The sequence below is a fragment of the Actinia tenebrosa genome, unplaced genomic scaffold, assembly GCF_029948245.1.
Source record: "Actinia tenebrosa isolate PJP-AT-01 unplaced genomic scaffold, QUT_ActTen_1.0 PGA_scaffold7__59_contigs__length_16204524, whole genome shotgun sequence".
Taxonomy (NCBI): Eukaryota; Metazoa; Cnidaria; class Anthozoa; order Actiniaria; family Actiniidae; genus Actinia; species Actinia tenebrosa.
In genome coordinates, this window is record NW_028292584.1 from 9022638 (window position 1) to 9050568 (window position 27931).

General features: G+C 38.2%; 3 protein-coding genes and 1 pseudogene across 9 annotated transcripts in view; 3 read left to right on the plus strand and 1 right to left on the minus strand.

Annotated features, from left to right (window-relative positions):
• Positions 1 to 10298, plus strand: part of LOC116298543 (uncharacterized) — a 40465-nt gene extending 30167 nt beyond the window's left edge. For 3 of the 4 annotated variants that reach the window (XM_089040073.1, XM_089040076.1, XM_089040075.1), the window contains exons 32-48: positions 26 to 167; positions 269 to 742; positions 1478 to 1806; positions 1892 to 2033; positions 2113 to 2586; positions 3320 to 3648; positions 3734 to 3875; positions 3977 to 4450; positions 5192 to 5520; positions 5606 to 5747; positions 5847 to 6320; positions 6665 to 6993; positions 7590 to 7731; positions 8271 to 8522; positions 9473 to 9651; positions 9741 to 9904; positions 10097 to 10298. In XM_089040073.1, the coding sequence (XP_088896199.1) occupies positions 26 to 167; positions 269 to 742; positions 1478 to 1806; positions 1892 to 2033; positions 2113 to 2586; positions 3320 to 3648; positions 3734 to 3875; positions 3977 to 4450; positions 5192 to 5520; positions 5606 to 5747; positions 5847 to 6320; positions 6665 to 6993; positions 7590 to 7731; positions 8271 to 8522; positions 9473 to 9651; positions 9741 to 9893 (4506 nt within the window). In that variant the 3' untranslated portion in view covers positions 9894 to 9904; positions 10097 to 10298. The remainder of the gene's footprint in view (positions 1 to 25; positions 168 to 268; positions 743 to 1477; positions 1807 to 1891; positions 2034 to 2112; positions 2587 to 3319; positions 3649 to 3733; positions 3876 to 3976; positions 4451 to 5191; positions 5521 to 5605; positions 5748 to 5846; positions 6321 to 6664; positions 6994 to 7589; positions 7732 to 8270; positions 8523 to 9472; positions 9652 to 9740; positions 9905 to 10096) is intronic. The other variant, XM_089040074.1, reaches the window with a different exon arrangement.
• A 1343-nt stretch (positions 10299 to 11641) lies between these two features.
• LOC116298548 (uncharacterized) lies at positions 11642 to 12960 on the plus strand. Its single transcript, XM_031707059.2, has 3 exons — positions 11642 to 11682; positions 11814 to 11903; positions 12307 to 12960. The coding sequence occupies exons 2-3, from the start codon at positions 11818 to 11820 to the stop codon at positions 12470 to 12472; spliced, it is 252 nt and encodes an 83-aa protein (XP_031562919.1). The 5' UTR covers positions 11642 to 11682; positions 11814 to 11817; the 3' UTR covers positions 12473 to 12960.
• Positions 11748 to 16512, minus strand: LOC116298533 (uncharacterized; annotated as a pseudogene). The gene is made up of 7 exons (XR_016121790.1): positions 16205 to 16512; positions 15222 to 15765; positions 14619 to 14785; positions 14418 to 14497; positions 13841 to 14321; positions 13684 to 13755; positions 11748 to 13615 (listed from the first exon to the last, which is right to left on the minus strand). The product of XR_016121790.1 is annotated as an uncharacterized LOC116298533 (transcript).
• Positions 16513 to 26003: 9491 nt separating this feature from the next.
• Positions 26004 to 27654, plus strand: LOC148905509 (uncharacterized). Of its 3 annotated transcripts, XM_089040114.1 has the most exons (3): positions 26005 to 26153; positions 26426 to 26581; positions 26662 to 27654. In XM_089040114.1, the coding sequence occupies exons 2-3, from the start codon at positions 26556 to 26558 to the stop codon at positions 26837 to 26839; spliced, it is 204 nt and encodes a 67-aa protein (XP_088896240.1). In that variant the 5' UTR covers positions 26005 to 26153; positions 26426 to 26555; the 3' UTR covers positions 26840 to 27654. The 3 variants fall into 3 exon arrangements, with proteins under 3 accessions (XP_088896239.1, XP_088896240.1, XP_088896241.1); XM_089040113.1 differs by having other exon boundaries at positions 26004 to 26153; positions 26426 to 27654; XM_089040115.1 differs by lacking the exon at positions 26005 to 26153 and having other exon boundaries at positions 26189 to 26581.
• Positions 27655 to 27931: the final 277 nt, after the last annotated feature.

The following is a 27931-nucleotide window of genomic DNA, read 5'->3' on the forward strand; positions in this document are numbered from 1 at the left end:
GTATCTCATTTTGTTGTGTAAGCAGGTACTTCGGGGAAATTCTGATCGATCAACTGTTGTCAGTCATAACCTGAAACGAGTGATATACGCTCGATTCCTACGAATTCATCCAAGGAGCTGGCAAAGGCACATTTCCATGAGGGCCGAGGTTTATGGATGCACGTCAGGTAAGAATAATCCTTAGTTTATCTTGGTAAATATTCTTGTTGTATATAACATGTATGACCAATGAGCTCTCAATTTTATTCTATTTTTGAAATATACCCAGGCTTTCGTGTTCCAGCTGAAACTTGCATTGCTGCACTTGGAATACAGAAACGAACCATCCCTGATTCCAGTATCAAAGCCTCTTCCATGTGGAATGCTAACCATTCACCATCCCGTGCAAGACTCGGTACAGTTAGACAAGGCGCAAAGACAGGCGCGTGGTCAGCAAAAACCAATGATGTTAACCAATGGATACAAGTAGATATGGGCCGAGTTGTCAAAGTAACTCGTATCGCAACACAAGGTCGTCAAGATTATAACCAGTGGGTAAAAACCTATGCAGTGCAATACAGCATGGATGGAGGTCATTTTGAAGACTACCAAGGAGGTCGGGTTTTAACGGGAAATAGTGACCGTAACAGTATAGTTGGCCTTATTTTGGAGCCCGCCATTATTGCAAGATACATCAGGATCCGTCCCAAGTCTTGGTATGGACACATTTCTATGAGATTCGAAATCTACGGTTGCACTAGTGGTAAGTAATATAGAAACACGTTGCAGGTACCGGGGCTGAAGGTTTACGACAACCGCTTCTCACCACAGCTTCGTTCCGTTGTGCAGCTCTGACTAGAATGCCGAATTCATCGCGCCATTCAGTTCTACCTTTACCTCGTTACCTTCAAATTCTATCATAGAATTCTAGACAATCGCCATGCACTGTACGAATGTATTATGTTTGGATTACATCATTCATCTACATCGTTCCCAAAACTCGTCCTGAGTATGATAGAGCAAAATTTCTGCAAATCTGCAAACTATTTATGCGAAAGCCCTCAAATTCTCAAACTTTCCTTCCTTTTATGGATTCCACGGCAGCTATGTTTAAGATTTTCATACGGATTCTTTTTGTAACATTAATTATGCCATGTTGGTCGTTAAATGGTAGCCATGGAGACATTCGAAATTCATTTTAGAAACGTTGCCTAAATTTATAAAACCTCAGCTAAAGCATAAATTGACTATTCATCGTTAAAGCATGATGTCCGAAAAACCTCTAGGAGAAATAACCAGACCGATGGAACTGCATTCCCAAACTTCACCTTACAAAACCGCCATTTTGCCTGGTAGAGAAAATGGCACATAATATTTTATTGTTTAAGTTGCCAGTGCATTGTGGTTGACTAGGATTCTTTAAGATGTTAAATTACTGCCTTCAGTTGCTTCTAAAATTCTATTTACTCTTTTGGAAACGTTTCTTTTTATGTTCAAGGATTTCCAGTTCCTACCAGCCCAGCGTGTAGATATGCTCTTGGTCTTCAATCGCATGGTTTAAGAGATTCCCAAATGCGTGCCTCCTCTGAATGGAATTCCGGTCACCGGGCAGCTAATGGTAGGCTACATTTCCGTGCTGGTGGAGGGAGAACGGGAGCGTGGTCCGCTAAATACAATAATGCTGAACAGTGGCTTCAAGTAGATTTTGGAAAAGTTGCAAAAATAATCAAGATAGCTACCCAAGGACGTCAAGATGCTAACCAGTGGGTGAAGAGTTACACACTTTCATACAGCAGAGATGGTGTGTTCTGGAACATGCTGCCAGAGGTAAGTAAAATGAAGTCTTTTGTGAAGTCCAATTAAACACAGATCATGATAGAAAAAGTGGCATCTCATTTTGTTGTGTACGCAGGTACTTCGGGGTAATTCTGATCGATCGACTGTTGTCAGTCATAACCTGAAACGAGTGATATACGCTCGATATTTACGAATTCATCCAAGGAGCTGGCAAGGTCACATTTCCATGAGGGCCGAGGTTTATGGATGCACATCAGGTAAGAATAATCCTTAGTTTATATATAACATGTATGACCAATGAGCACTCAATTTATTCTATTTTTGAAATATACCCAGGCTTCCGTGTTCCAGCTGAAACTTGCATTGCTGCACTTGGAATACAGAAACGAACCATCCCTGATTCCAGGATCAAAGCCTCTTCCATGTGGAATGCTAACCATTCACCATCCCGGGCAAGACTCGGTACAGTTAGACAAGGCGCAAAGATAGGCGCGTGGTCAGCAAAAACCAATGATGTTAACCAATGGATACAAGTAGATATGGGCCGAGTTGTCAAAGTAACTCGTATCGCAACACAAGGTCGTCAAGATTATAACCAGTGGGTAAAAACCTATACAGTGCAATACAGCATGGATGGAGGTCATTTTGAAGACTACCAAGGAGGTCGGGTTTTAACGGGAAATAGTGACCGTAACAGTATAGTTGGCCATAGTTTGGAGCCCGCCATTATTGCAAGATACATCAGGATACGTCCCAAGTCTTGGTATGGACACATTTCTATGAGATTCGAAATCTACGGATGCACTAGTGGTAAGTAATATAGAAACACGTTGCAGGTACCGGGGCTGAAGATTTACGACAACCGCTTCTCACCACAGCTTCGTTCCGTTGTGCAGCTCTGACTAGAATGCCGAATTCATCGCGCCATTCAGTTCTACCTTTACCTCGTTACCTTCAAATTCTATCATAGAATTCTAGACAATCGCCATGCACTGTACGAATGTATTATGTCTGGATTACATCATTCATCTACATCGTTCTCAAAACTCGTCCTGAGTATGATGGAGCAAAAAAATTCTTCAAACTTTTTATGCGAAAGTCCTCAAATTCTGAAACGTTCCTTCCTTTCATGGATTCCACAGCAGCTAGTTTAAGATTTTCATACGGATTCTTTTTGTAACATTAATTATGCCATGTTGGTCGTTAAATGGTAGCCATGGAGACATTCGAAATTCATCTTAGAAACGTTGCCTAAATTTATAAAACCTCACGTAAAGCATAAATTGACTATTCATCATTAAAGCATGATGTCCGAAAAACCTCTAAGAGAAATAACCAAACCGATGGAACTGCATTCCCAAACTTCACCTTTCAAAACCGCCATTTTGCCTGGCAGAGAAAATGGCACATTGCATAATATTTTATTGTTTAAGCTGCCAGTGCATTGTGGTTGACTAGGATTCTTTAAGATGTTAAATTACTGCCTTCAGTTGCTTCTAAAATTCTATTTACTCTTTTGAAAACGTTTCTTTTTATGTTCAAGGATTTCCAGTTCCTACCAGCGCAGCGTGCGGATATCCTCTTGGTCTTCAATCGCATGGTTTAAGAGATTCCCAAATGCGTGCCTCCTCTGAATGGAATTCCGGTCACCGGGCAGCTAATGGTAGGCTACATTTCCGTGCTGGTAGAGGAAGAACGGGAGCGTGGTCCGCTAAATACAATAATGCTGAGCAGTGGCTTCAAGTAGACTTTGGAAAAATTGCTAAGATCATCAAGATAGCTACCCAAGGACGTCAAGATGCTAACCAGTGGGTGAAAAGTTACACACTTTCATACAGCAGAGATGGTGTGTTCTGGAACATGCTGCCAGAGGTCAGTAAAATGAAGTCTTTTGTGAAGTCCAATTAAACACAGATCATGATAGAAAAAGTGGCATCTCATTTTGTTGTGTACGCAGGTACTTCGGGGAAATTCTGATCGATCGACTGTTGTCAGTCATAACCTGAAACGAGTGATATACGCTCGATATTTACGAATTCATCCAAGGAGCTGGCAAAGGCACATTTCCATGAGGGCCGAGGTCTATGGATGCACGTCAGGTAAGAATAATCCTTAGTTTATCTTGGTAAATATTCTTGTTGTATATAACATGTATGACCAATGAGCTCTCAATTTTATTCTATTTTTGAAATATACCCAGGCTTTCGTGTTCCAGCTGAAACTTGCATTGCTGCACTTGGAATACAGAAACGAACCATCCCTGATTCCAGTATCACAGCCTCTTCCATGTGGAATGCTAACCATTCACCATCCCGGGCAAGACTCGGTACAGTTAGACAAGGCGCAAAGACAGGCGCGTGGTCAGCAAAAACCAATGATGTTAACCAATGGATACAAGTAGATATGGGCCGAGTTGTCAAAGTAACTCGTATCGCAACACAAGGTCGTCAAGATTATAACCAGTGGGTAAAAACCTATACAGTGCAATACAGCATGGATGGAGGTCATTTTGAAGACTACCAAGGAGGTCGGGTTTTAACGGGAAATAGTGACCGTAACAGTATAGTTGGCCTTATTTTGGAGCCCGCCATTATTGCAAGATACATCAGGATCCGTCCCAAGTCTTGGTATGGACACATTTCTATGAGATTCGAAATCTACGGATGCACTAGTGGTAAGTAATATAGAAACACGTTGCAGGTACCGGGGCTGAAGATTTACGACAACCGCTTCTCACCACAGCTTCGTTCCGTTGTGCAGCTCTGACTAGAATGCCGAATTCATCGCGCCATTCAGTTCTACCTTTACCTCGCTACCTTCAAATTCTATCATAGAATTCTAGACAATCGCCATGCACTGTACGAATGCATTATGTCTGGATTACATCATTCATCTACATCGTTCTCAAAACTCGTCCTGAGTATGATGGAGCAAAATTTCTGCAAATCTGCAAACTATTTATGCGAAAGCCCTCAAATTCTCAAACTTTCCTTCCTTTTATGGATTCCACAGCAGCTATGTTTAAGATTTTCATACGGATTCTTTTTGTAACATTAAATATGCCATGTTGGTCGTTAAATGGTAGCCATGGAGACATTCGAAATCTATCTTAGATTCGTTGCCTAAATTTATAAAACCTCACGTAAAGCATAAATTGACTATTCATCATTAAAGCATAATGTCCGAAAAACCTCTAGGAGAAATAACCAGACCGATGGAACTGCATTCCCAAAACTTCACCTTTCAAAACCGCCATTTTGCCTGGCAGAGAAAATGGCACATTGCATAATATTTTATTGTTTAAGCTGCCAGTGCATTGTGGTTGACTAGGATTCTTTAAGATGTTAAATTACTACCTTCAGTTGCTTCTAAAATTTTATTTACTCTTTTGAAAACGTTTCTTTTTATGTTCAAGGATTTCCAGTTCCTACCAGCGCAGCGTGCGGATATGCTCTTGGTCTTCAATCGCATGGTGTAAGAGATTCCCAAATGCGTGCCTCCTCTGAATGGAATTCCGGTCACCGGGCAGCTAATTGTAGGCTACATTTCCGTGCTGGTAGAGGAAGAACGGGAGCGTGGTCCGCTAAATACAATAATGCTGAACAGTGGCTTCAAGTAGATTTTGGAAAAATTGCAAAAATAATCAAGATAGCTACCCAAGGCCGTCAAGATGCTAACCAGTGGGTGAAGAGTTACACACTTTCATACAGCAGAGATGGTGTGTTCTGGAACATGCTGCCAGAGGTAAGTCAAATGAAGTCTTTTGTGAAGTCCAATTAAACACAGATCATGATAGAAAAAGTGGCATCTCATTTTGTTGTGTACGCAGGTACTTCGGGGAAATTCTGATCGATCGACTGTTGTCAGTCATAACCTGAAACGAGTGATATACGCTCGATATCTTCGAATTCATCCACGAAGTTGGCAAGGACACATTTCCATGAGGGCCGAGGTTTATGGATGCACTTCAGGTAAGAATAAACAGAAAACTATCTTGGTAAACGTTCTTGTAGTTTATAACATGTACACGACGACCTCAATTTAATAATTCTTTTGTTAACTTTGTCCAGGCTTTCAAGTTCCAACTGAAAGTTGCCTTTCTGCTCTTGGAATGCAGAGAAAAACTATCCCCGATTCCAGTATCAAAGCCTCTTCCACGTTTGATGCTAACCATTCACCATCCTGGGCAAGACTCGGTACAGTTAAACAAGGCGCAAAGACAGGCGCGTGGTCAGCAAAAACCAATGATGCTGGCCAATGGATACAAGTAGATATGCGCCGAGTTGTCAAAGTAACTCGTATCGCAACACAAGGTCGTCAAGATTATAACCAGTGGGTAAAAACCTATACAGTGCAATACAGCATGGATGGAGGTCATTTTGAAGACTACCAAGGAGGTCGGGTGTTAAAGGGAAATAGTGACCGTAACAGTATAGTTGGCCTTATTTTGGAGCCCGCCATTATTGCAAGATACATCAGGATCCGTCCCAAGTCTTGGTATGGACACATTTCTATGAGATTCGAAATCTACGGATGTACAAGTGGTAAGTAATAGAATCACCTGTGTTTGAGCTTCAGAACTCTTGCCCCTGAAGGGTTACGTTTGATAACTCTTCGATAAGTCTGATCCATCCGCATAACCTATAAAAGTAATTACAATACTAATTATTCGTAGTCGGAAAATTTTGAATTTGCCCCTCAACATAATAGTCATTAATGGCCAGTCCTTTTTTAGTCAATTTTGGAGGCTTTTACAAAAACCTTTTGTTAGGCTAGAAGTCGCACCGATTTTTTGATACGATAACCTAATAATCAATTTTTTTTTAAAATTAAGCTTTCTGGAATATTTCTTAAGTGGGACAAATTCGATGTTTTGTTTTGTTTTAAGGTTTCCCTATTCCACCAACGCCATCTTGTGCTGGCGCCATTAACCTAGGGGACTGGATGTTGTCTTCTTCTTCGGACTGGAATTACAATCACAGAGCTGCAAACGGCAAGCTGGACTTCGTTGCTGGAGGAGGAAGGACTGGTGCCTGGTCTGCACGTCATAACAACGCCAATCAATGGCTGCTTGTCGACTTTGATCGAGAGATGAAGATTACACGCATTTCTACTCAGGGTCGTCAAGATGCTAACCAGTGGGTCAGGACCTACACGGTAGAATACAGCCAAGATGGCGTCCGGTTTACACCTTACAGTATGGGCAAAGTTGCCAAGGTAAGCGAAAATTTCGAGGTCTAGTTCTTAACAAATGTGATTTGCGGAATGTTATATTAGACCTAATCTTCTTTTTTTGCCTTGATACTGATGGTACTTTTCAGTCCAACATGTTATAACCATACAGATCAACCCTGGCTCTTAAAGGCCCGTTTACATTTGCGATTTTTGCGGTAAATTAAGGTGTGATTTTGGCGCGTTTTTGGAAAATGAAATACATTTTGTCTTGTGCTTCAAAAGAGACATTTTCAGGTAATCTTGGTGTCCGGAATTAAACTTTACAACTGTTAATCATTTACCATTTTAAACTATGATCAAATGCTGCAAAAATCGCCCGTAGTGTAAACGTGCCTCTATCGATATGCATCGGAATATACTAAATAATAAGCGTTACTAGTCAATAAATAAAATATGATGCAAAAAAGTCAAAACAATTGGTCATTGGCTCTTTCATCTGCGTATACGAAGAAGAAGCAACTGTTTCGAAAGTGTGAGAAGCACGGGGAAGAGCTAAGGATCGACGAATCTGTTTATACAAAGCAACGTTGTTTCCCCAAGATCATTGTTATTAAGGCCCTTTTCCTTGTCACGTTTAGATATTTGCTGCAAACACCGACCGTCATTCAGTTGTCAGCCATAAACTCCCAACACCGATTGTGGCTCAGTACGTTCGTTTGAGGCCTAAGTCTTGGTACAGTCACATCTCCATGCGAGTGGGGATGTATGGATGCCCAACAGGTATGCCACAGACCTTTGATAAATTATCTTGGTACTAAGCAAGCTAATAGGAAAATATATGAGAAGTGACAATTTTATCGAGAATAAGTATAGTTTTTCTTGTGTTTTTCTGTTACCTTCGCTTCCAAGATAACTTTGAAAGGTGTCTAAGCTTATTTGACAAAGTTTTTTAATCGCGAATTTAAACTTAATATATATAAACATATATTTCACAACCACCACTCTCCCAGTACGGGGCTAGCTCTTCCTTGAGGTTCCTTCCACACGCACTACCACTACATTCTATATTTACAACATACAACACTCAAATCACATGTTGATTTTTACGGAGAAGGTAAACCGGAGAAACCGGAGAAAACCCTAGTGGCAAGGAAGAGAGAACACATAAAATAAACTCAACTCACATAAGATCCAGTCTGAGCCAGGTCTCAAACACGGACCACAGCGGTGAAAGGCGAGTGGTAAACCACTACGCCATCCACGTTACGTATCGCAATTTTACCATTGATAATAGATGTGTGTTTTGATATTATTAATAGGTAAAAAGCCGGCAAGTCCTCCTTGTCATCAGGCAATGGATGTAGGAGTCATAATGGATCGATCAGGTAGCATTGGGGCCGAGAACTTCAGGAAATCTCAAGACTTTGTAGCAAGTTTGATCAGCCATTTTGAGTATGCGTCTTCAGGCACTCGTTTCGGAGTCATCGCCTATAATGCAGCGGCAAACACCATCTTCAGATTTAATGACGCTGCTGTACAGAATTCTAAAACCTTGATGAATCGCGTTTATGGTGAGTGAAAATAATATGGATTGAACATAACCCGTTAAGACCTTAAATACAATCGACCAAATCTCAATTATCAAACTCATTAATAATTCATGAGGAAAACACAATAGAAATCACGACCGTGAAGAGTGTTGTAAATCTGATACAAAACTGTGTTAATTTGCATAAACTTTAACTTGGATATTCTTGGGCAGATTCACTTTAATTTTGAAAATTTTAGTGAAACACAAAGGAACTAACCTAGACGTTTGATAAGCAATCTACAGTATTCGTGTCCGTGTTGTATCCGATATACAAACTCTGGGCTACGCCTCGCTACAACACGGCCACTCATACTGTATATATTACTTAAAGCATCAAATTAGTGATCAGGGATATACAACAAACCAGGCACCAAACAAACCGACCGACCGACCGACCGACCGGCCGACCCATCGACCATGTGGACCAACAAGCTAGCCTTACAGACGATCCAAACCCAATAAGGCAAAAACAAAACACTCAAATGCTCGACTGATCTTCGAGAAAACAACTGACAAACGACTGACCTTACAGAACCAATTTTTTAAAAAAATTATAAAACTACCACTCCAGCCATGAACCCGAAAAATATAAAACTAAAGTTTCAAAAGCTTCCAAGCGTTTTCTATTATCTCCATAAAACAAAATATTTTCCACCAACGACGACAAAATATGCTTTTTCAAAAAGTTATTTGGTAAATCTTTTCACGGGTGTGGTTATTTTCTTTATTTTCGGGTTATAGACGTTTATTTTTAGTTGAAAACTTAGGATTAGGAAATCTTAAACTACGAACAAAACGTTTGCTGATTGGCTAATTGGTTCTGCACGATACAACCGAGAGAACCTGGCTGCCCCTGACCACTGCCCTTACTGAATTTTGAATTCTTGAATTCCAATCGTTTAATAATATCATTTTTTTCTGTCCATAAAGGTATCAAGTACTTGCAAGGTGGAACGCGTACTGACAGAGCCTTGCAACTTGCCAATAGTGACCTGTACTCTTCGCGTGGTGGTTACCGTAGCAACGTACCAAACGTATTGTTTGTTTTGACCGATGGCAAGACCAACCGAGGAAGCTTACCTTATTCCACCGTCCTCAAGCCTTTGTCGGTACGTCGTAACAATGTATTACATTCAGGGGCTTTTTTAAAGAAATTCTTTAACCTGAGCTTATAATTTTTTCTTCTTCTCGCAAATAGGCCAAAAAGGTGAAAATGATAGCCGTTGGCGTTGGTAAAGGAATAAATGATAGTGAGCTTCGACAAATCTCAAGAAAACATGTTTTCCATGTCAAAGACTTCAACGCTTTGTCAGAGAAATTAAAGGACATTCTTGATGCTTCCTGTCCCTGAAATTAAGTAAGGTGAGTCCCTTTGTGCACCAGTGCCTCTTTTCTTCCTTTCCTTTGTGCCTCCGTGACTCCGCCTGTCTTTCTCTCCTTTTCCATGTCCGTTTATCTACCCGCCTCCTTTTCTATTTTCTTTCTGTTTGCGTGAGCAATGAGATAAACTGGTGACATCATTTATATATGTTTTATTTTATTTAAACTTTACAGAAATTGAAAAGGAACCAAAGGCATAAATGACAAAGGATTTCCCATCTGATTGATTTAAAGATATTAGTACAAAAAAGTGATGTAAATTGTATGATGGTTCTCTTACATTAGTTTCAAAGCAACGATGGGATCAAAGATTCTAGGACCTACTTTTTCACAACTCAAAACATTTTTTTTTTTTTCATTTCCCAGGGTCCCACCATTAATAGTCATAGTGATGTAAGATACGTATGTTATTTGAGTTTACTGGTTACTGTACATCATGGCCATTTTTTTCACATTTTACTTTTCTTGTTTCATCATTTTAATCTCAATTTTAATCATTTAAATCCCTTTTCTAAGAGAGCTTGTTATAAGTCTTTTGCAAACTAGACCAGTTTGGATGACGCACGTGGATAGACGAATCGAAGGAAAATGCTTTAAAACTGTCCACATTCTGTTTACCTTTATCTGTAAAAGTATGGAACTTTTTCCCCATGTTGTTTTAAAACCCACATCGTAAGTTAACCAATCATCATTAAGGCTTATGTACACATAAATATAAACACTTGACCAGTAATAAAGCAAGCAAACTAAAAAAAAAATGTCTCGTTTATGCAGCGCGCAATACAAAGGCATTGGTTTGAAAACAGTCAATTCCAAAAATTGTCGTTGACCAACTCAAGAATAGGTCACTTTCTTCTAGACAGGAAATACGTATTAATTAATATGTTTTATCATATAATTATCCATTAAATACCTATATTTCTGCTTTTCAAAAAACCGATATTTTCACATGTGAAAATAACATGTTATTTTCACATGTGAAAATATCGTTACCATGTGTATTTAAGCTATTAGTTTAAGAATAAAAACTTTTTATAATAATAAAAAGCTTGTTAAGTTGATTTTATGGATAATTATATAATAAACAGAATATTACATGGGCGCTTGGAGATACGAAATTTATCTTCTCGTGTTGAAAATCTCTAACTCGTTCGCTGCGCTCACTCGTGAGAGATCTTTTCAACACTCGAAGATAAATTTCGTATCTCCCCGCGCCCATGTAATATCCTCTATTTTTTGAATCGGATACGTTTTCTGATGCTTTGAAGACTTAAAATATCGATTTTTCTTGCAAACGAAGTAGAGCAGAAATCTTTCTAGATCTGATCCAGGCTTCAAAGAGTAAGACAAGTAGGTTAAACTTGTCCAGTTTTCAGTTGAAAATGGAATTTCTTATCTTCTTCTTCAAAGCCATTAGGGCCATGGTCAAACATGATTAAAACATGTTAGGACATGGTCAAGCAAACATGCATCGCCAGAAATTCCGAACCATTTTGGGCGGAGCTAATTATTTATAAGTTTTTGTCATGTCAATAAAACAATTGTGTTTAAACGCTTATGATTGGACTGTTATCACGTGACTATAGAGTTTTTCTATTTGCAATATGGCGTCTCGTCGAGAGAAGGGATATTATTCGGCTTTAAATGTTACTTCTTCTGTGGATATTCTGCCGCAAATACGGGGAAAAAGAGTGAAAGGACACGGGAAACTCTGGGCTGTCGATCGCCTCGTTCAAAAGAGACGCTCACAAGATAAAAAGGTGAGGAAACAAGTTCAATTTAACTTAACTTAAGTCATGCAAATATTGCAATTGAAATCAGTAACTGTAAGATAGTTTCTTTATTCTAAAAATGTCTAAAGTAAATTTGTCTACGTTATTGTTCTGAACAGTCCTATGAGTTCCTTGTACAATTGGAAAGGATACGGTCCTTATGACGCTACGTGGGAACCAGAAGAAAATATTACAGACGAATGTATTCGGTATGTTCCTCTCACTACGTATGTTCTATCCCTGCTTACATACAAAATGCTTTTTATCAAGATAGATAGTTAATCATACGAACCCTTTGCAACAATACATTAATTTATCTGCACGCATGTATCTGCTGTTCATTTATTGTATAAACTTTTTATAATTAAGTGCAACGGCATATTTAGCTTAAGGTATGCACATAAAATCAAGCCTACATAGATTTATTGTACCTTTTTCTGAATCTTTTTTGTTACCCGCTTATGATAAATGAATAAAATGCCTTTTATGAGTTATAGACATTAGTAAAACTATACATTATCAAAACTATCACAAATATATTTGTTAATACCAAAACTAAAGCTTTTACATTCATAATGAATTGTTCCTGACATTAGTTTGTTTATGTTTAAGAATGTTCTCATTGCCCAAGCCGTCTCTGGATGTACTTGTTGAGGAAACGGCAAAGCTGAGGGTTGCTGTTGAGCAACATCTAAAATCAAAAAGCCGCCTGCCCATGACCCTTTTCTTGCGAGGAGATATATATAGATATCTCTTCCAGGGAAAAGGGATACATTAAAAATGGCTGGCACTATGTCAATAAAGGCAGCTTCCCAGCTCACCTTTTTCCCAATGGTTGGGACTGTTGCTCAGATGCCCATGGGCAAGGGGTTAAAGTTTTTTATCCCTTTAAAATGAGGCATTTTATTTATTGGTCACCCAAGAAATATTGCTTAGCAAATAATGGCTCTTTTGTTGTGGCCCCTAGGGCATACCAGGAAAAACTGACCATATCATTTGTGAGGGTTGCCCTTGGGGATGATTCAGAATAACTGATAGGAAAATATATATTAGTGTGTAAACCATATATCCATTGAATAGCACAAACATTGATAGCAAAAACTAGCACTTAATCCTTAGTACTAAAACAGTTAGTGCTATTTCACAGCTATATGATTTGCACCCTCACATAAATAATAATTATTAGCTTGTCAGAAGAGGTTTTGAAATGATGAAATTTGTCATATCAAATTGTTGTGCTAAAATACAAACACTGCAAGCATGAAACAGTGTATATAGTGCTGTTTCACAGTAGGTGTTTTTTCTACCATTATGCATATAAACATACAAGTATATTATATTTATCTTTGGCTTTATGTATATGTACAGTTTATTTCTTTGTTGCTTTCTTTTTTCTTTTTGAGGATGCAACTTTCTTTCTTTTTCGCTTATTTTGGTTTTGCTTTTCACTGGTTTCTGGCACTATTGTAGCTAATTCTCCCACCTCTTGAGGTTCTGTTGTGTCTGGCATTTCCTCTACCTCACACTCAACTGGTTTCTTGTAACTGATACCTGTGCATTTGCCCCTATATTTCTTTATATCAGTTTGCCAATACACAAGACATCTCTTGGTGTACTGTCTTGGTTGTCTTTCATGATGTAGAAGAGCATGAAGGCGGTACTCTGTTCGTAGTATTTCTGCTGGATCGTCTGTAGGATTAGTTTTTCTCTGAACGATCCTTCTAGCATCATCATTATTCTTTTCAACACCTGCAAATAATTATAATTTACATTGACCACTGAACTGTTTAATGTTTTCATAATCCTTTAGCATGCTTGGGATATGGTATGCTGCCATGTGCAAATAGCAGGTGACTCGTTCATGACCATATCCTACCCTTTTGTCACCCAGCTTAGAAAAGCTCTCAATCCACTGTTTGATCTGAATACAAAAGGAACAAATTCTAAGTATGAAATATGCATATAGAACTAACTTATTGTTATACTTACCTTTCTACGGTATTCCAATACATTCACTTGGTCAAAAGTTGACAAGTAGTTGAAATATATGTCACCAAAGGCCTGAAAATATAGTTTAAAATTTATAAGATATTGAAAAAGTTAAATAAATAATCCTCTTTTTATCCAAATTAAATGAATGAAATACCTTCCAAAGTTCAGCTACATCCTTTTCAGTGCTTGGTTGAATCACAGATGTTAGCTTATCAGGAAGAGTTCTTAGCAGCTTCTTCCGGTCATCTCCCATTAAACTTGTAAAGTCATAGGTTCCACTGCCTTTTCCATCAGCATTAGCCTTTTCCCAAACTGAAAAAGAGACTCCACAACTACGAATAGTTGCTATGAGTCTCTCCAGGTGCATTCCCTTAGAACTCATTTTTCCAGTAGCCTTGTCTTTGTCATCCCATTGCATGGCATCCTCTATCAAATTCTTGATGAGAATGTCTGTGACTCTCAGCATTAAGTGCAGCTCATCTGGAATAATGTGATCTAAAGGAATGTTAAGTAAAAGCTGATGCACACAACAGAAATTCTCCCCAGAGCACAAGGCAGACATTTCCTTTATCTCTTCTAAGGTCCTTTTGAGTGGTACCTTGTCATAGTACTCATCCTCTTTGCACATGTCACCTCTAATGAATACAAAAATATTGACCATAGATTTATCCATGCAAATATTATAATCACATTCACATAGTTATGGATTTTTATTGAATCACAATGTTCACCTGTTTTTCTTGTAAACTTTACACCATAGACATGCAAAGTCTGAATTAGCTGCAGCCAAACCCATTACCATCAAAACAAACTAAAAGTTGAAATTTATACCAAAGTTATACAAATTGAACTTGTTTATTCTTTTTATACAACATAAAAAGCTTGATTTTTTCTCTTCAAAATTTTTAAACATTTGAACATATTTTTAGTACCTTGTAGTCTCCTCCAAGAAAGAGTTCAATTTCAATCTCTTCATCATCCACTTTGATAGCCCACAGTCTGCCACATCATTGATCTCCTCGAAACAATCTTTAAAACTTTGTTCTAAAGTTTCTCTTGATTCTGGGCCATTCACTACAACCAATGTATGACTACCTAATCAACAAAAGCAAAGGCAAAAACAAACAAAATAATTGAATTAAATGTAATTTTTATTTTAAATTGTCAATATAATTTTATGTTTTTGATAAAATAATAATAGCAATATTTATTATAATAATAATGTTACTTTTATTATGTTATTTTTATTAATCTTATTCTTATTATTTCATTATTAATTTGTTAACTTTAGAGGACAGCAAATCTTCAAGACTTTGTAGGAAGGAAAAACTCAGGAGAACAAAATTGCTTGAGCGACTCATCCGTGCACCATCACCACTAATTTCCACCCTAACTTTTTCATCCTTAAGTAATCCCTTTTTTTTTCTAAGGTAAAAAGCCAAACCAAAAGGAAAATTAATACCATAATAATAATAAATATTTATATGAATTTATTTCAACTGATAAAAAATATTTCCAAAACATTAAATTCTCACCATTTCACGAATATGATCACTAAGTAGAAATTTGAAAGAATACTGAGCGCCTGGAGCTTTCCCTGGTGTTGTTGTAATCTTGCACTGCTTATTCAATTCACTCCTACATTGTTTGATGAGGTAAGACTTGGGAAGACTTTCAGTTTGCAAGGTCAACTCATGAAGAAAAGCATCCCCCACTCCAAACTTATCCAAAAGAAAGAGAATACTTTCTATCTTTCCTTTCTCATCATCATCTAGTGTGCAGTATTTTGGCTGCTTGGTTGTATTTGCTGTTGGACCTGTTGCTGTAGACATCAAACCAGGATCTACAAATTCTGCACTAGTGGGTGGGGTACTGGGGGAATCATCAGGTGGAGTGTCCAATTGTAAGGAAATTGTACTGTTTGTTGGGGTTTCAGGAACAAAGGATTCAGATTCTGTCAGTGACTGTGATACAGGTGAGGAAGCATTGGAGGAACTAGAAGAAATACTGGCAGGGCTATTTTCATTGAAATTTACAAAGAATGCTTTTGAGCTTTCTTTATCCTGCAGCTTGAGTACTCTAGCTCCAAACCAAAGAGATTTGTGAAGTAAAGTGCTTTTTGGGCCCTTGTTTTCAGCTGCTTTAGTTTTCTATTTTGTGACTGTTTTGTTTTAAGTTTTGCTATGGGCAATCCCCTTACTGCCTCATGCTGCTCCCTTTCTATTTCTCGTAAATGCTTCTTTAGAGCCTGGTGTTCACTTGTTAAGGAGTCTTTATGTCAGACTGGCAATTTTTCATTTTTTCTTTTTCCTGCACTATTTGAATAAATAACTCTTCCTTCTTTTTTTCTATTTCTTCCATTTTTTCTTTCTGTGTACAAATTTCAGTTGCGGCCTTTTCTATCTCCAGTTTTAGAGAACATATTGAGCTTTTCCATTGAGAAACATTTACGATGTCTTGCTTCAGTATACATAATGTTTTGTTGGAGAGTGGTAAGCTGTTTCTTACATCAACTGACCCACTTGAGTTCAGCCTTTTTCTTTCTTCTTCTACTTCGCAAGAAATGTTGTATAGCCGCTTTTCTAGCCGTGCACTTTCTCGGTTTATCTGGATCGAGTTTCCAGGTATTATTTTATTCAGCAAATCGATGTACTTTACTTTTTTAGTCTTTTGACTACGCCACTCCAAGAACGCCTTGCACTGTACCTTTAACCAAGCCACTACTTCATTGCCGCTTTCAAGCTGTATCCTTACAAATTTCAATTTGCTTTCGGGACAATCAGTAAAAAGGCATAAAGGATCTCTCAACGGTGGCACATCGGACATTATATATCTATTACATGGACGGTAGATGTGTATTTCTTTCTCTGTATTAATTTTTTTATCTATTTTCGCGCGAGAATTATGTTAACCAATCAAAACGTCCCATTTACACTCGTTACTAGTTCTTAGCGTACAAACAAAGAACGCCTGTAGCATATTTATTCAAAATGGAGGGAAGAAACTACAATCAAGGCGAAAAAATCCGTTCTTTTTCATCGTTAACTACCATGCTGTATTACAAAATGGCGCACTCAACAATTTCAAAGGTATGCCTATTCAGTCTTTAAATAACGTGGTGAATATTCGGAGTATTTCATAAAAAAACATGGTCACTGTTTTGAAGCATGTTTGAGGCTTCGATCGAGGGTCTGGGAAGAGAGACACGCAACTTCTATTCCTAGGGCTAAGTGTTTGAAAATAGCAAGGTATGAGGCTCTACAACGCTGTCTCTGTAGTCGATCCTAAGATAATATTACTATTTTGACAATGTCTCAAACGAGGTAGTTTCTAAAATAAATTAAGTAAATTTATTATCAAATGAAAGCTAGAGAGCATGTTATTGTAACTAAAGTACGGGAAGGCGGCCTGCATAAGCGTGAAACACACAATTTAAGTAAATAACAAAAAGCTCTGTACATTTCTTCTACTAAATACCGCCTTGGGCAATTCGTATAGTGTCAAGTTTCAGATATTTGAAGCTCGAGTTCGTTCGGAATTTCTGGCGATGGTTGACCACGGTTTGTCCATGATGTGACCATGGTTTGACCATGGTCAACCATGAACGTTAAATTGTTCAAGTTTAACCATGGTCAAGCAAGGTCAGTCAGTTTCTCAAGTTGATCATGGCCAACCATGTTTGAAAGCAATATCAATACCATGGTTGATCATGGTCAAGCATGTCTGAAAGCAATATCAATACCATGGTATACCATGGTTAACTATGTTTGAAAGCAATATCAATACCATGGCATACCATGGACAACCATATTTGGAGGCAATATCAATACCATGGTATACCATGGACAACCATGTTTGAAATATCAATACTATGATATACCATGGTCAACCATGTTTGAAAGCAATATCAATACCATGGTATACCATGGTTAACCATGTTTGAAAGCAATATCAATACCATGGTATACCATGGTTAACCACGTTTGAAAGCAATATCAATACCATGGTTTACCATGGTCAACCATGTTTGAAAGCACCACCAAAATAACGGTTTTGAAAAAGTCTCATTGCACATGTTTGCAAACAGCACCCATAGAGCATGGTCAAGAAAAACCTAAATAAATATACATGGGCATGCAAATATTAGCCAAAATGTTTGTTTTGTAAAAAGATATAACTAGCTAAAAACTAGTGTGAGCTGCGTCGGTGTTTCTAATGAAACAGTAATGATGAAAAGGTAAATTATACACCGTGAAAAGATGAAAAAACTTACTGACGTTTCGGACGCTAGTCCTTCGTCGGAGTAAAAGAGAAAGAAGTGGTAGAAAGGAGTGTATATATGATAGAATAAGACAAAAGAAACCAATGAGAGCAAGGTAGGCAAGGAAACAAAAACAAACAATCAAAAGACAAAAGAAAAGGTTAGTTGAAAATAAAGCGTTCATTAATCCCGTTGGGACTAAGAGTGCCCAATAGGTGAATAAGCCGCATTTCTTTGGTCTTGCGACAATCATTGTTGCCGTTAAGCAAAGAAAGACCGAAAACAATGAAGTCAGAAAGAGAATGGTTAGCTAGATTAAAATGGCGGGAAACTGGTTTGGTGGGATCGTTATTGCGAATATCATAAAGATGATTGCAAATGCGATCACCAAGACGGCGGCCAGTCTCGCCCACATACAAAAGATTACAGCGGGTACATTTAATACAATATACAACATTAGAAGTGGTACAAACAAAATGGTCAGTGATTTTAATAGTAGATTTAGGACCGACAACAGAAGTGTGAGAGGCTATGTGAGGACAAGTATAACAACGTTTACGAGAACAGCGAAAAGTACCAGGTTCTTTGTTAGAGGGAAGAACTCCCTTGACCAAGAAAGAACGGAGATTACGATCACGTTTATAGGAAAAGAGAGGGCGGTTGTTGAAAATAGCAGAAGTGCGAGTATCAGAGTCAAGCAGAGAAAAGTTGCGGTTAACAATGGGTTTAATGGAAATGTTAATAGGATGATACGTAAGAGTGAAAGGAATGCGGTCATTATAGGGACGAGTGTGAGGAGTGAGAGCGGTGGTACGATCAATAGTAGAAACTTTACGAATGGCGCGATCAATAACATGAGCAGGATAATTACGCTTAAGGAAGAAGGAACGCATCTCAGAACATTTAACAGAAAAATCAAGATCATCACTACACAAACGACGAAGACGAAGAAATTGCGAGAACGGAATAGCGTTAAGAGTGTGCTTAGGATGAGAAGACGAGTAGAGTAAATAAGAATGAGAGTCAGTAGGTTTGTAATGGACACTAGTGCTAAGACGGTCGTCATTAACACTAAGCAAGATGTCAAGGAAAGTGACTGATGTTTCACTAACCTCCCACGTAAAGTCTAAGGCAGGGTGAAAAGAGTTAACAAAAGAGATGAAAGAATCTAAGTCATTACGCGAACAAGAAGTAGCGCCAATACAATCATCAATATACCGTCCAAAAAACTCAGGTTTAGGTCCATTATATTGTTGAAAAACAAGGTTTTCGATATAACCAACAAACAAATTGGCATAACTAGGGCCCATCTTAGTACCCATAGCAACACCGTTTACCTGCCGATAATACCGATCACCGAAAGAAAAACAATTAAGAGTAAGAACAAGTTCAGCTAAGCGTAACAAAGTGGGAGTGCTGGGCTCGAGGACAGGACGAAGATCGAAAAAATGCTGAAGAGCACGAAGGCCCTCATCATTAGGAATAACAGTATACAAAGATTTGACATTTTTTATTTCCTTTTCCTAACATTAGCTCTAATCTCGCTCTCAAACTCTTTAACCTTACTCTCGCTAAAACACGCTTTGTTAGTCATATCTATTTCATTGGTCGTTGTCTTCATGCTAAAGTCATTCCTGTTGGTTTTCGTGTTAAGTTTCATGCTTCTAATTTTGGTGTCAACTCTACTCAGTATTTTTCCGATGTTTCTTCTGCTTGTTCCACTTTCTCTCGCTCTGTCATGCGTTCCACTATTCGTAGTATGTGCTGTAAACGTGATGCCCTCACTCTTGATACTGCTGCTTGCCTCAGAGACTTGTCTAATGTCTGTCCGGCAGTGTTAGTTTCCTCCATTCGTAATCACATTCTTACTCTTAACCGCCGTTTGTACCAGTCTTTGTTTGTTACTAAGCGTAATAAGTTTGTGTCTCTTGTTGGTTTTGATCCTTTTACACATGTTGAACATAGCAATCACAATGTCTTCAGTCATTCCGTTGTCACCATTCCCGAAGATTTACCTCTTTCTGATTCTGAAATTTCAGTTCTTAGCAAGGGTTTGAACTTCGTTCCTCTTGCTAAGAAATCTGATGAATTTCAGGTCAAGAAAGACTCTGAATCTTTTTTTCGCCGTACTCGCCTTAAAGCTTTTTTCTCCGACTCTTCTAACTCTAACTGTGAACGTGATGTCTTTGAGCGCCTTTGTCCTCGTAAGTCTAACTGGGTCCCTCCCGAGGGACAATTTTCTTCTCTTGATCTTTTTGTCAATAAGTGTCGCCGTGATATTTCTAATCTCAATCTTAACCGTAAACTCAGTTATTCTAATCTTTCTAAGGACGAGTGGTTGGCTTTACGTCAATTACGCAATCGTTCTGACATTGTTATTAAGCCCGCTGACAAAGGCGGTGCAGTAGTTGTCTGGCGTTCTGACCTGTATAAACAGGAGGCTTTACGTCAACTCTCTGATACTAATTTTTATTGTGAAGTGGATAAGGATCTTACCCCTGACAATCAAAAATTAGTTAAAGACACTGTTAACTCTTTCATTTCTGATGGCTCTTTACCCTCCACTGCTAAAAACCTTTTTGTTATTACTCCTCGTACTTCTCACGTCTATTTTCTTCCTAAGATTCACAAAGCTAACAACCCTGGTCGTCCTATTGTTTCTGCTTGTAGTTGTCCCACCGAACTCATCTCTAGCTATCTAGATTCTCTCATGTTGCCTATTGTTCAGTCTTTACCTACTTATATTAAGGATACTAATCACGCTCTTAGTATTTTTAATGATTTTCGCTTTCCTGATAACTCTTCTAAGCTTTTGTTTACTATGGATGTCAAATCTTTGTATACTGTTATTCCTAATGATGAGGGCCTTCGTGCTCTTCAGCATTTTTTCGATCTTCGTCCTGTCCTCGAGCCCAGCACTCCCACTTTGTTACGCTTAGCTGAACTTGTTCTTACTCTTAATTGTTTTTCTTTCGGTGATCGGTATTATCGGCAGGTAAACGGTGTTGCTATGGGTACTAAGATGGGCCCTAGTTATGCCAATTTGTTTGTTGGTTATATCGAAAACCTTGTTTTTCAACAATATAATGGACCTAAACCTGAGTTTTTTGGACGGTATATTGATGATTGTATTGGCGCTACTTCTTGTTCGCGTAATGACTTAGATTCTTTCATCTCTTTTGTTAACTCTTTTCACCCTGCCTTAGACTTTACGTGGGAGGTTAGTGAAACATCAGTCACTTTCCTTGACATCTTGCTTAGTGTTAATGACGACCGTCTTAGCACTAGTGTCCATTACAAACCTACTGACTCTCATTCTTATTTACTCTACTCGTCTTCTCATCCTAAGCACACTCTTAACGCTATTCCGTTCTCGCAATTTCTTCGTCTTCGTCGTTTGTGTAGTGATGATCTTGATTTTTCTGTTAAATGTTCTGAGATGCGTTCCTTCTTCCTTAAGCGTAATTATCCTGCTCATGTTATTGATCGCGCCATTCGTAAAGTTTCTACTATTGATCGTACCACCGCTCTCACTCCTCACACTCGTCCCTATAATGACCGCATTCCTTTCACTCTTACGTATCATCCTATTAACATTTCCATTAAACCCATTGTTAACCGCAACTTTTCTCTGCTTGACTCTGATACTCGCACTTCTGCTATTTTCAACAACCGCCCTCTCTTTTCCTATAAACGTGATCGTAATCTCCGTTCTTTCTTGGTCAAGGGAGTTCTTCCCTCTAACAAAGAACCTGGTACTTTTCGCTGTTCTCGTAAACGTTGTTATACTTGTCCTCACATAGCCTCTCACACTTCTGTTGTCGGTCCTAAATCTACTATTAAAATCACTGACCATTTTGTTTGTACCACTTCTAATGTTGTATATTGTATTAAATGTACCCGCTGTAATCTTTTGTATGTGGGCGAGACTGGCCGCCGTCTTGGTGATCGCATTTGCAATCATCTTTATGATATTCGCAATAACGATCCCACCAAACCAGTTTCCCGCCATTTTAATCTAGCTAACCATTCTCTTTCTGACTTCATTGTTTTCGGTCTTTCTTTGCTTAACGGCAACAATGATTGTCGCAAGACCAAAGAAATGCGGCTTATTCACCTATTGGGCACTCTTAGTCCCAACGGGATTAATGAACGCTTTATTTTCAACTAACCTTTTCTTTTGTCTTTTGATTGTTTGTTTTTGTTTCCTTGCCTACCTTGCTCTCATTGGTTTCTTTTGTCTTATTCTATCATATATACACTCCTTTCTACCACTTCTTTCTCTTTTACTCCGACGAAGGACTAGCGTCCGAAACGTCAGTAAGTTTTTTCATCTTTTCACGGTGTATAATTTACCTTTTCATCATTACTGTTTGTTTTGTAGTGGACTTTGGGCTTCCTGTGGAGACCCACTCCCCGCAAGGGGTTACTGGGAGTTTTAGTCGTGCTCGATACGTTTTATGTACGTCAAACACGAAGTAAAGTTTACCATTTCACACGAAGTTTAGGTGTATTTTAGTGGTGTCTACAGTTTCTTCACTAAAGTTACTTAATTAAATTTGGCTGTCCTGGTGCGCTGCTCTAGTTCTGTCTTGACATATATAAGCTTATATATATACACACAGCCAATCTGTTTATGCATTTTCAAAGTGTTTAACTAGAATTATTTGGAGATGGAAAATAGATCAAAGAAACAGATATATGCCTTTGCTTCAAAATACTTTTTTTATACAGTTTTTTTGAGTATTACTATAAATGAATAATTGCGAGACCTTCACGAACATAATTTTCTCACTAAATAAGAAATAAATTGTTATAAAGAGAGAAGTAATTTGTAATAGCTTCTGCAAGATTTTTCCAAGTGTATGTTGTGGATTTTGATTCCCCACTATATTCCTCATGATTGTTTACATCAAAATATCACTTTGAAGCATATTTAACGCTTTCGAAAAGCCAGCCAGACATTCAGCTTCATAAGAAAAACTTCATTAGCAAGATTTCAGCAAGATAACTCCATAAATAAATTGACTTTGAATAACAAGTGAAAAGCAAAATAAGACTTCAACGTTACATGCCTGGCATTGATTCAATCCATGTTCTCAGCCTCCAATTTTGCAATGTTGAACCCATCGCATGATATTGTTGAGCAAATTAATTCAGCTTCCAAAATTATTAAAAAAAACTACTTTTGAACAGAGATTATACGGTATTTTTATCTAAAGAAACGTTTTATTGACGGCGGTCACCAGTGAATAACACAACATTAGGCGCCAACAGTACATACTGGAATTTGTCGAGGCTAATCACCAGTCCACTGACGGTCACAGTACAGGCTCTAAGCAAGACTTGCAAGTCTGTAGAGATGGAATTGAAGATGTCATTAATGCACCGGAAAGAGTTTCAGTAGTGGGTAACAATAACAGGAAATAAATGAGAATATTTTTCAATTGACGGTTTTCACGGCGGCCATGTTGGAGGAACTTAACGAAAGAATTGTCAATGAACTCTTTTGTTATATCCTCCAACATGGCCGCCGTGTCTTTTGTTATTTAATTCTCTTGGGAATGGTTGAAAACCATCAATTCTGTATTGTGTGGAAGTTTATTCGAAATGCACTGGTTAAAGCCAAAATATGGATTTCATAAACGAAGTATTATCCAGTGAGGAGGGTGGCTTGACACCCAGCAGGATTAAAAATAAGATCTGTCAAAGGGAGCCAACAGCCATCAAGCAAGCGTCTTCTCCGATAATGACGTGAAACCGGAGGTCCCGTCTACTTGCACTTGACCCCCGATAAAGTGGACGTAAAAGATCCTGTTGTATTTTTCGTAAGAGTAGGGGATTGTTACCCGATACAACAGTCTGACCCTTAGTCGTGGTTTCGTCGTGCGTGTGTGTTTATTTATTTTATTTTCGTATCATTTATCTATTTATTTTTTTCCCCTGTGGTATGGGTTGTGTGGCGGTAGCCACAGGCGCCAAGCAAAGCTCACAGCCTACCACAGTTTGTGGTTTTTCTTTTTGTTTAAAGCGCCTAGAGCAGATTTGGATAGGCGCTATATAAATATTTATTATTATTATTATTATTATTATATGATGTAAGTAAAGCGGGTTAACTTTGAAGAGCCCTAAGTTTATACGTATCTACAAAAGAGTGTTAGTCTCTTGTTAGTTCCTAGGGAGACAGTTGACATTTTTATTTATAATTAACATATAATAAGTATTTATATATATTTTTGTATATATCTTTACGATTAAAGGTGCAAATAAAAAATATGTCTGTCTGTCTGTCTGTCTGTCTGCCTGTCTGTCTGTCTGTCTGTGTACCATGGTCATCATTAATATACTTTGACCATGGTTGACAGTGTAATGTGTGAGTCAATTCCAAAGGTTCCCACCCCCCCCCCCCCCCGGGCATACCCCGGGCATTTGACCATAGTCAAGTTCCGTAGAGTGGGGAATTTGACGCTGAATATATGTCCGAACGGGCGGGCATTTGACTTTTGACTAAATATAGCGGCCCTTATCTAATTTGCATAAATTAGCGTATAGCAAAATTTTACGCTTCACTAGGATCGTGCTTAGAGGACTCTGGTTCGCCTGTGAATTAAAAAAAATTCCAAATATCTTTGTTTAAAATCTGGGATGGCACAAGAGAAGTTAGAAAAGCTTTTTTGGCGGATTCCTTTGCGCACTCTTTTCAAAAGAAAGGTTGAACTTCGGATTGATTACGATCTCATTGAAATCGAATCGCCACTGTACAAAAATTTGGTTTCAAAATACAATCTTATAATTGTCGCTTCTTTGAAAAACAGGAAAAGAAAAGCTTGGAATTAAAAAGAAAAAGAAGCAAAACTTTTCAATGTGGATGACAGTACAGAACGAGTAGACGAAGATAAGTTTTTGGAGTCCAAAACAATAAATATGTTTACGCTAATTCCAAAGTCGGCAAAGATTTCAAGTCTCGATTCTTATAAAATTAAAGCTATAAATGATAAAACGATCTCAAAAGGTATTTAGCATGAAACTTGTTGGGTGTATGCAGGCTCAGTTTCGTACTTTTTAGGTAAAATTAGAGATTCATCGAACTGGAGGGACGGGCATTTGACCACTTAGTGGAGCCTGAACGGTGGGGCATTTGATCATTTTGTTGGCCCGCATGGTGGGGAATTTGACCAATTTTTCCCCAAAAAGTCAAATGCCCGGGGGGTTGCCCGGGTAGGGGGGGGGGGGGGGGGGGATGGGAACCTTTGGAATTGACTCATACATAACATGGTCATGACAATAAGAAATGCAAACAAAATTGAGAGTTATAATTGACGGCCATATTCTAACCATATTGACTAGAGCGAATTCGTATATCACACTTTAGCATGCTAATGAGGTCTGCTAATATTCAAATACAAAAACAATAATTAAAAAAGACACGAATTGGAAACACTGCACAACTGTTTGACGTTATAGGGAAATTAGAGCATTTTATATCCATTATTTTATTAACAAAACATGAAAGTTTCAATTCATTCAAATAAATCATTCTACATTTCTTCGACGAATTTCTACAGTTTTTACTTGAAAAGTCTCTCTGTTTAGGGTTTTGTTCCGTTCTGATCACTGATGTATTTGTCTACTTTCAGCAAAAGCTGATTGACATTCTCCATCGTGCTCATAGCTTTTTCGCACATCTTTGCATGTGCGAGGTTAGCCTCTTTCGCTGTGTCTAGCTTCTTCTTCTGAGCAGAAGATTCGATACTCTCGTCTTCGCTAGGAGATGAATCAGCAAAATTCTGATCCAGCTTTACCTTGAGGGCTTCAGCCCTTCTCTCATCTGGTGGCATTTTTCTTGAATATCTTGTTTGATTTGAAACTAGAAATTGTTTCTCCGTTCCTATCTCTCCTGACTCGGGGGCATAGGGCTGCTGCATAGCACTTTTTATTATGTTTTGCAAACAGCAATATCCAGGCGACTATATTTAAAAGGACTACTCGGACTTGCTGCGCATCCATGCTGCATGAACTGCTGAGCGAAGATGCGCATTCCAACATAAAACACGGCATTTTTCATGCCATTCGCACGTGAATCATCACACGGGCGCTATAAATTTACATTTTGCGCTTGCTGTGTACGGACCAAGAGGATTCATATTTACACTCAGCTGACTACTTTCGAATTTCTAATAAATGAATTGTTCAGCAAACGTGCCAGGTCAGTATCTATACATATAACTTTTGTGTTGGCGCTTTAGATATCAACCCTCAACCATACTTAGTTTGCTGTTTATTACGAATTTTATTTCCCTCCAAGAAAAGTCGGGTCGGAATTGGAAAGAAAGAAAAAAGTGTTGTTCTCGAATATTACAACACTATTAACAGCAAAGGATGGAAAGAGGTTGTCTTGACAGCACGACAGGAAATTGGAGAGATAGCAGCAAGCATGCCACAACACGTAGTTAACCTGTATTTTTAAAACCCAAACAGACGAGTCCCTGACCAGACGCATGCAAAAGTGCTATGCAGCAGCCCTATGGCCCCGAGTCAGGAGAGATTGGAACGGAGAAACAATTTCTAGTTTCAAATCAAACAAGATATTCAAGAAAAATGCCACCAGATGAGAGAAGGGCTGAAGCCCTCAAGGTAAGGCTGGATCAGAATTTTGCTGATTCATCTCCTAGCGAAGAAGAGAGTATCGAACCTTTTACTGATTCATCTCCTAGCAAAGACGAGAGTATCGAACCTTCTGCTCAGAAGAAGAGGAAAGTAGACAAAGCGAAAGAAGCTAACCTCGCACATGCAAAGGTGTGCGAAAAAGCTATGAGCACGATGGAGAATGTCAATCAGCTTTTTCTGAAAGTAGACAAAAACATCAGTGATCAGAACGGAACAAAACCCTAAACAGAGAGACTTTTCAAGTAAAAACTGTAGAAATTCGTCGAAGAAATGTAGAATGACTTATTTGAATGAATTGAAACTTTCATGTTTTGTTAATAAAATAATGGATATAAAATGCTCTAATTTCCCTATAACGTCATAAAGTTGTGCAGTCTTTCCAATTCGTGTCTTTTTTAATTATTGTTTTTGTATTTGAATATTAGCAGACCTCATTAGCATGCTAAAGTGTGATATACGAATTCGCTGTACTGTGTAACATTTTCATGACAAAAATGCAAATGAAATATATTTAGGATATTTAAAATTTGATTTTTAGCTTTTGCTCCTTGTATTTTTTCATATTTAGATTAATTTGTGCCTTTTTTGGTAAAATCAAACAAAATTTCTTTTGACCCTGGTTAACTGTGTGCCATGGTCATCATTATTATACTTTGACTGTGGTTGACTGTGTAACATATCATGAAAAAATGCAAATTAAATTAATTTAGAATATTTAAAAACTGATTTTTAGCTTTTGTTTCTTATATTTTCCCATATTTAGATCAATTTATTTCTTTTTTTGGTAAAATCAAACAAAATGTCTTTTGACCATGGTTAACTGTGTGCCATGGTCATCATTATTTTCTGATCATGGTCAGCCACCATGGTTAGACCACAGTCAAAACATAGTTGACCATGGTTGACAATGAAAAACCTAACACAGGGGCGGATCAGACCTAGCAAGATTTCTGCTCTACTTCGTTAGCAAAAGGAAAATAGCTAAATAATTTTTTTGAATAGCAGATGAAACGTATATAAAGTTAACAGTGTAGCTAAAATTTGGGAATACTTTATAAATAGTTTTGAAGCGGCAGGGCTCTTAAATCTACCCAAATGCGACCTTCGAGTGCATGAGCTCTCCAAATAGCCAGACACGGGCAAAATATGTTTTGGCGTTAAACGAAACCCCCCCCCCCCCCCCCCCCCCCCAAAAAAAAAAAAAAAAAAAAAATTTTTAGTTGATGTATACCAAAATCTTTTCCCTCACATAAAATAAAGAGAATCGATTTAATTTTGCGAATCCAAATCCACCGGACCGCTTTTAGCGGGAGTGCC

Coding starts and splice junctions, on each gene's coding strand:
- LOC148905509 (XM_089040113.1), top strand. CDS start 26,459: ATGCAGCAGCCCTATGGCCCCGAGTCAGGAGAGATTGGAACGGAGAAA.
- LOC116298548 (XM_031707059.2), top strand. CDS start 11,818: ATGAGTTCCTTGTACAATTGGAAAGGATACGGTCCTTATGACGCTACG. Junction 11,904..12,306: donor ATTACAGACGAATGTATTCG/GTATGTTCCTCT, acceptor TTTATGTTTAAG/AATGTTCTCATTGCCCAAGC.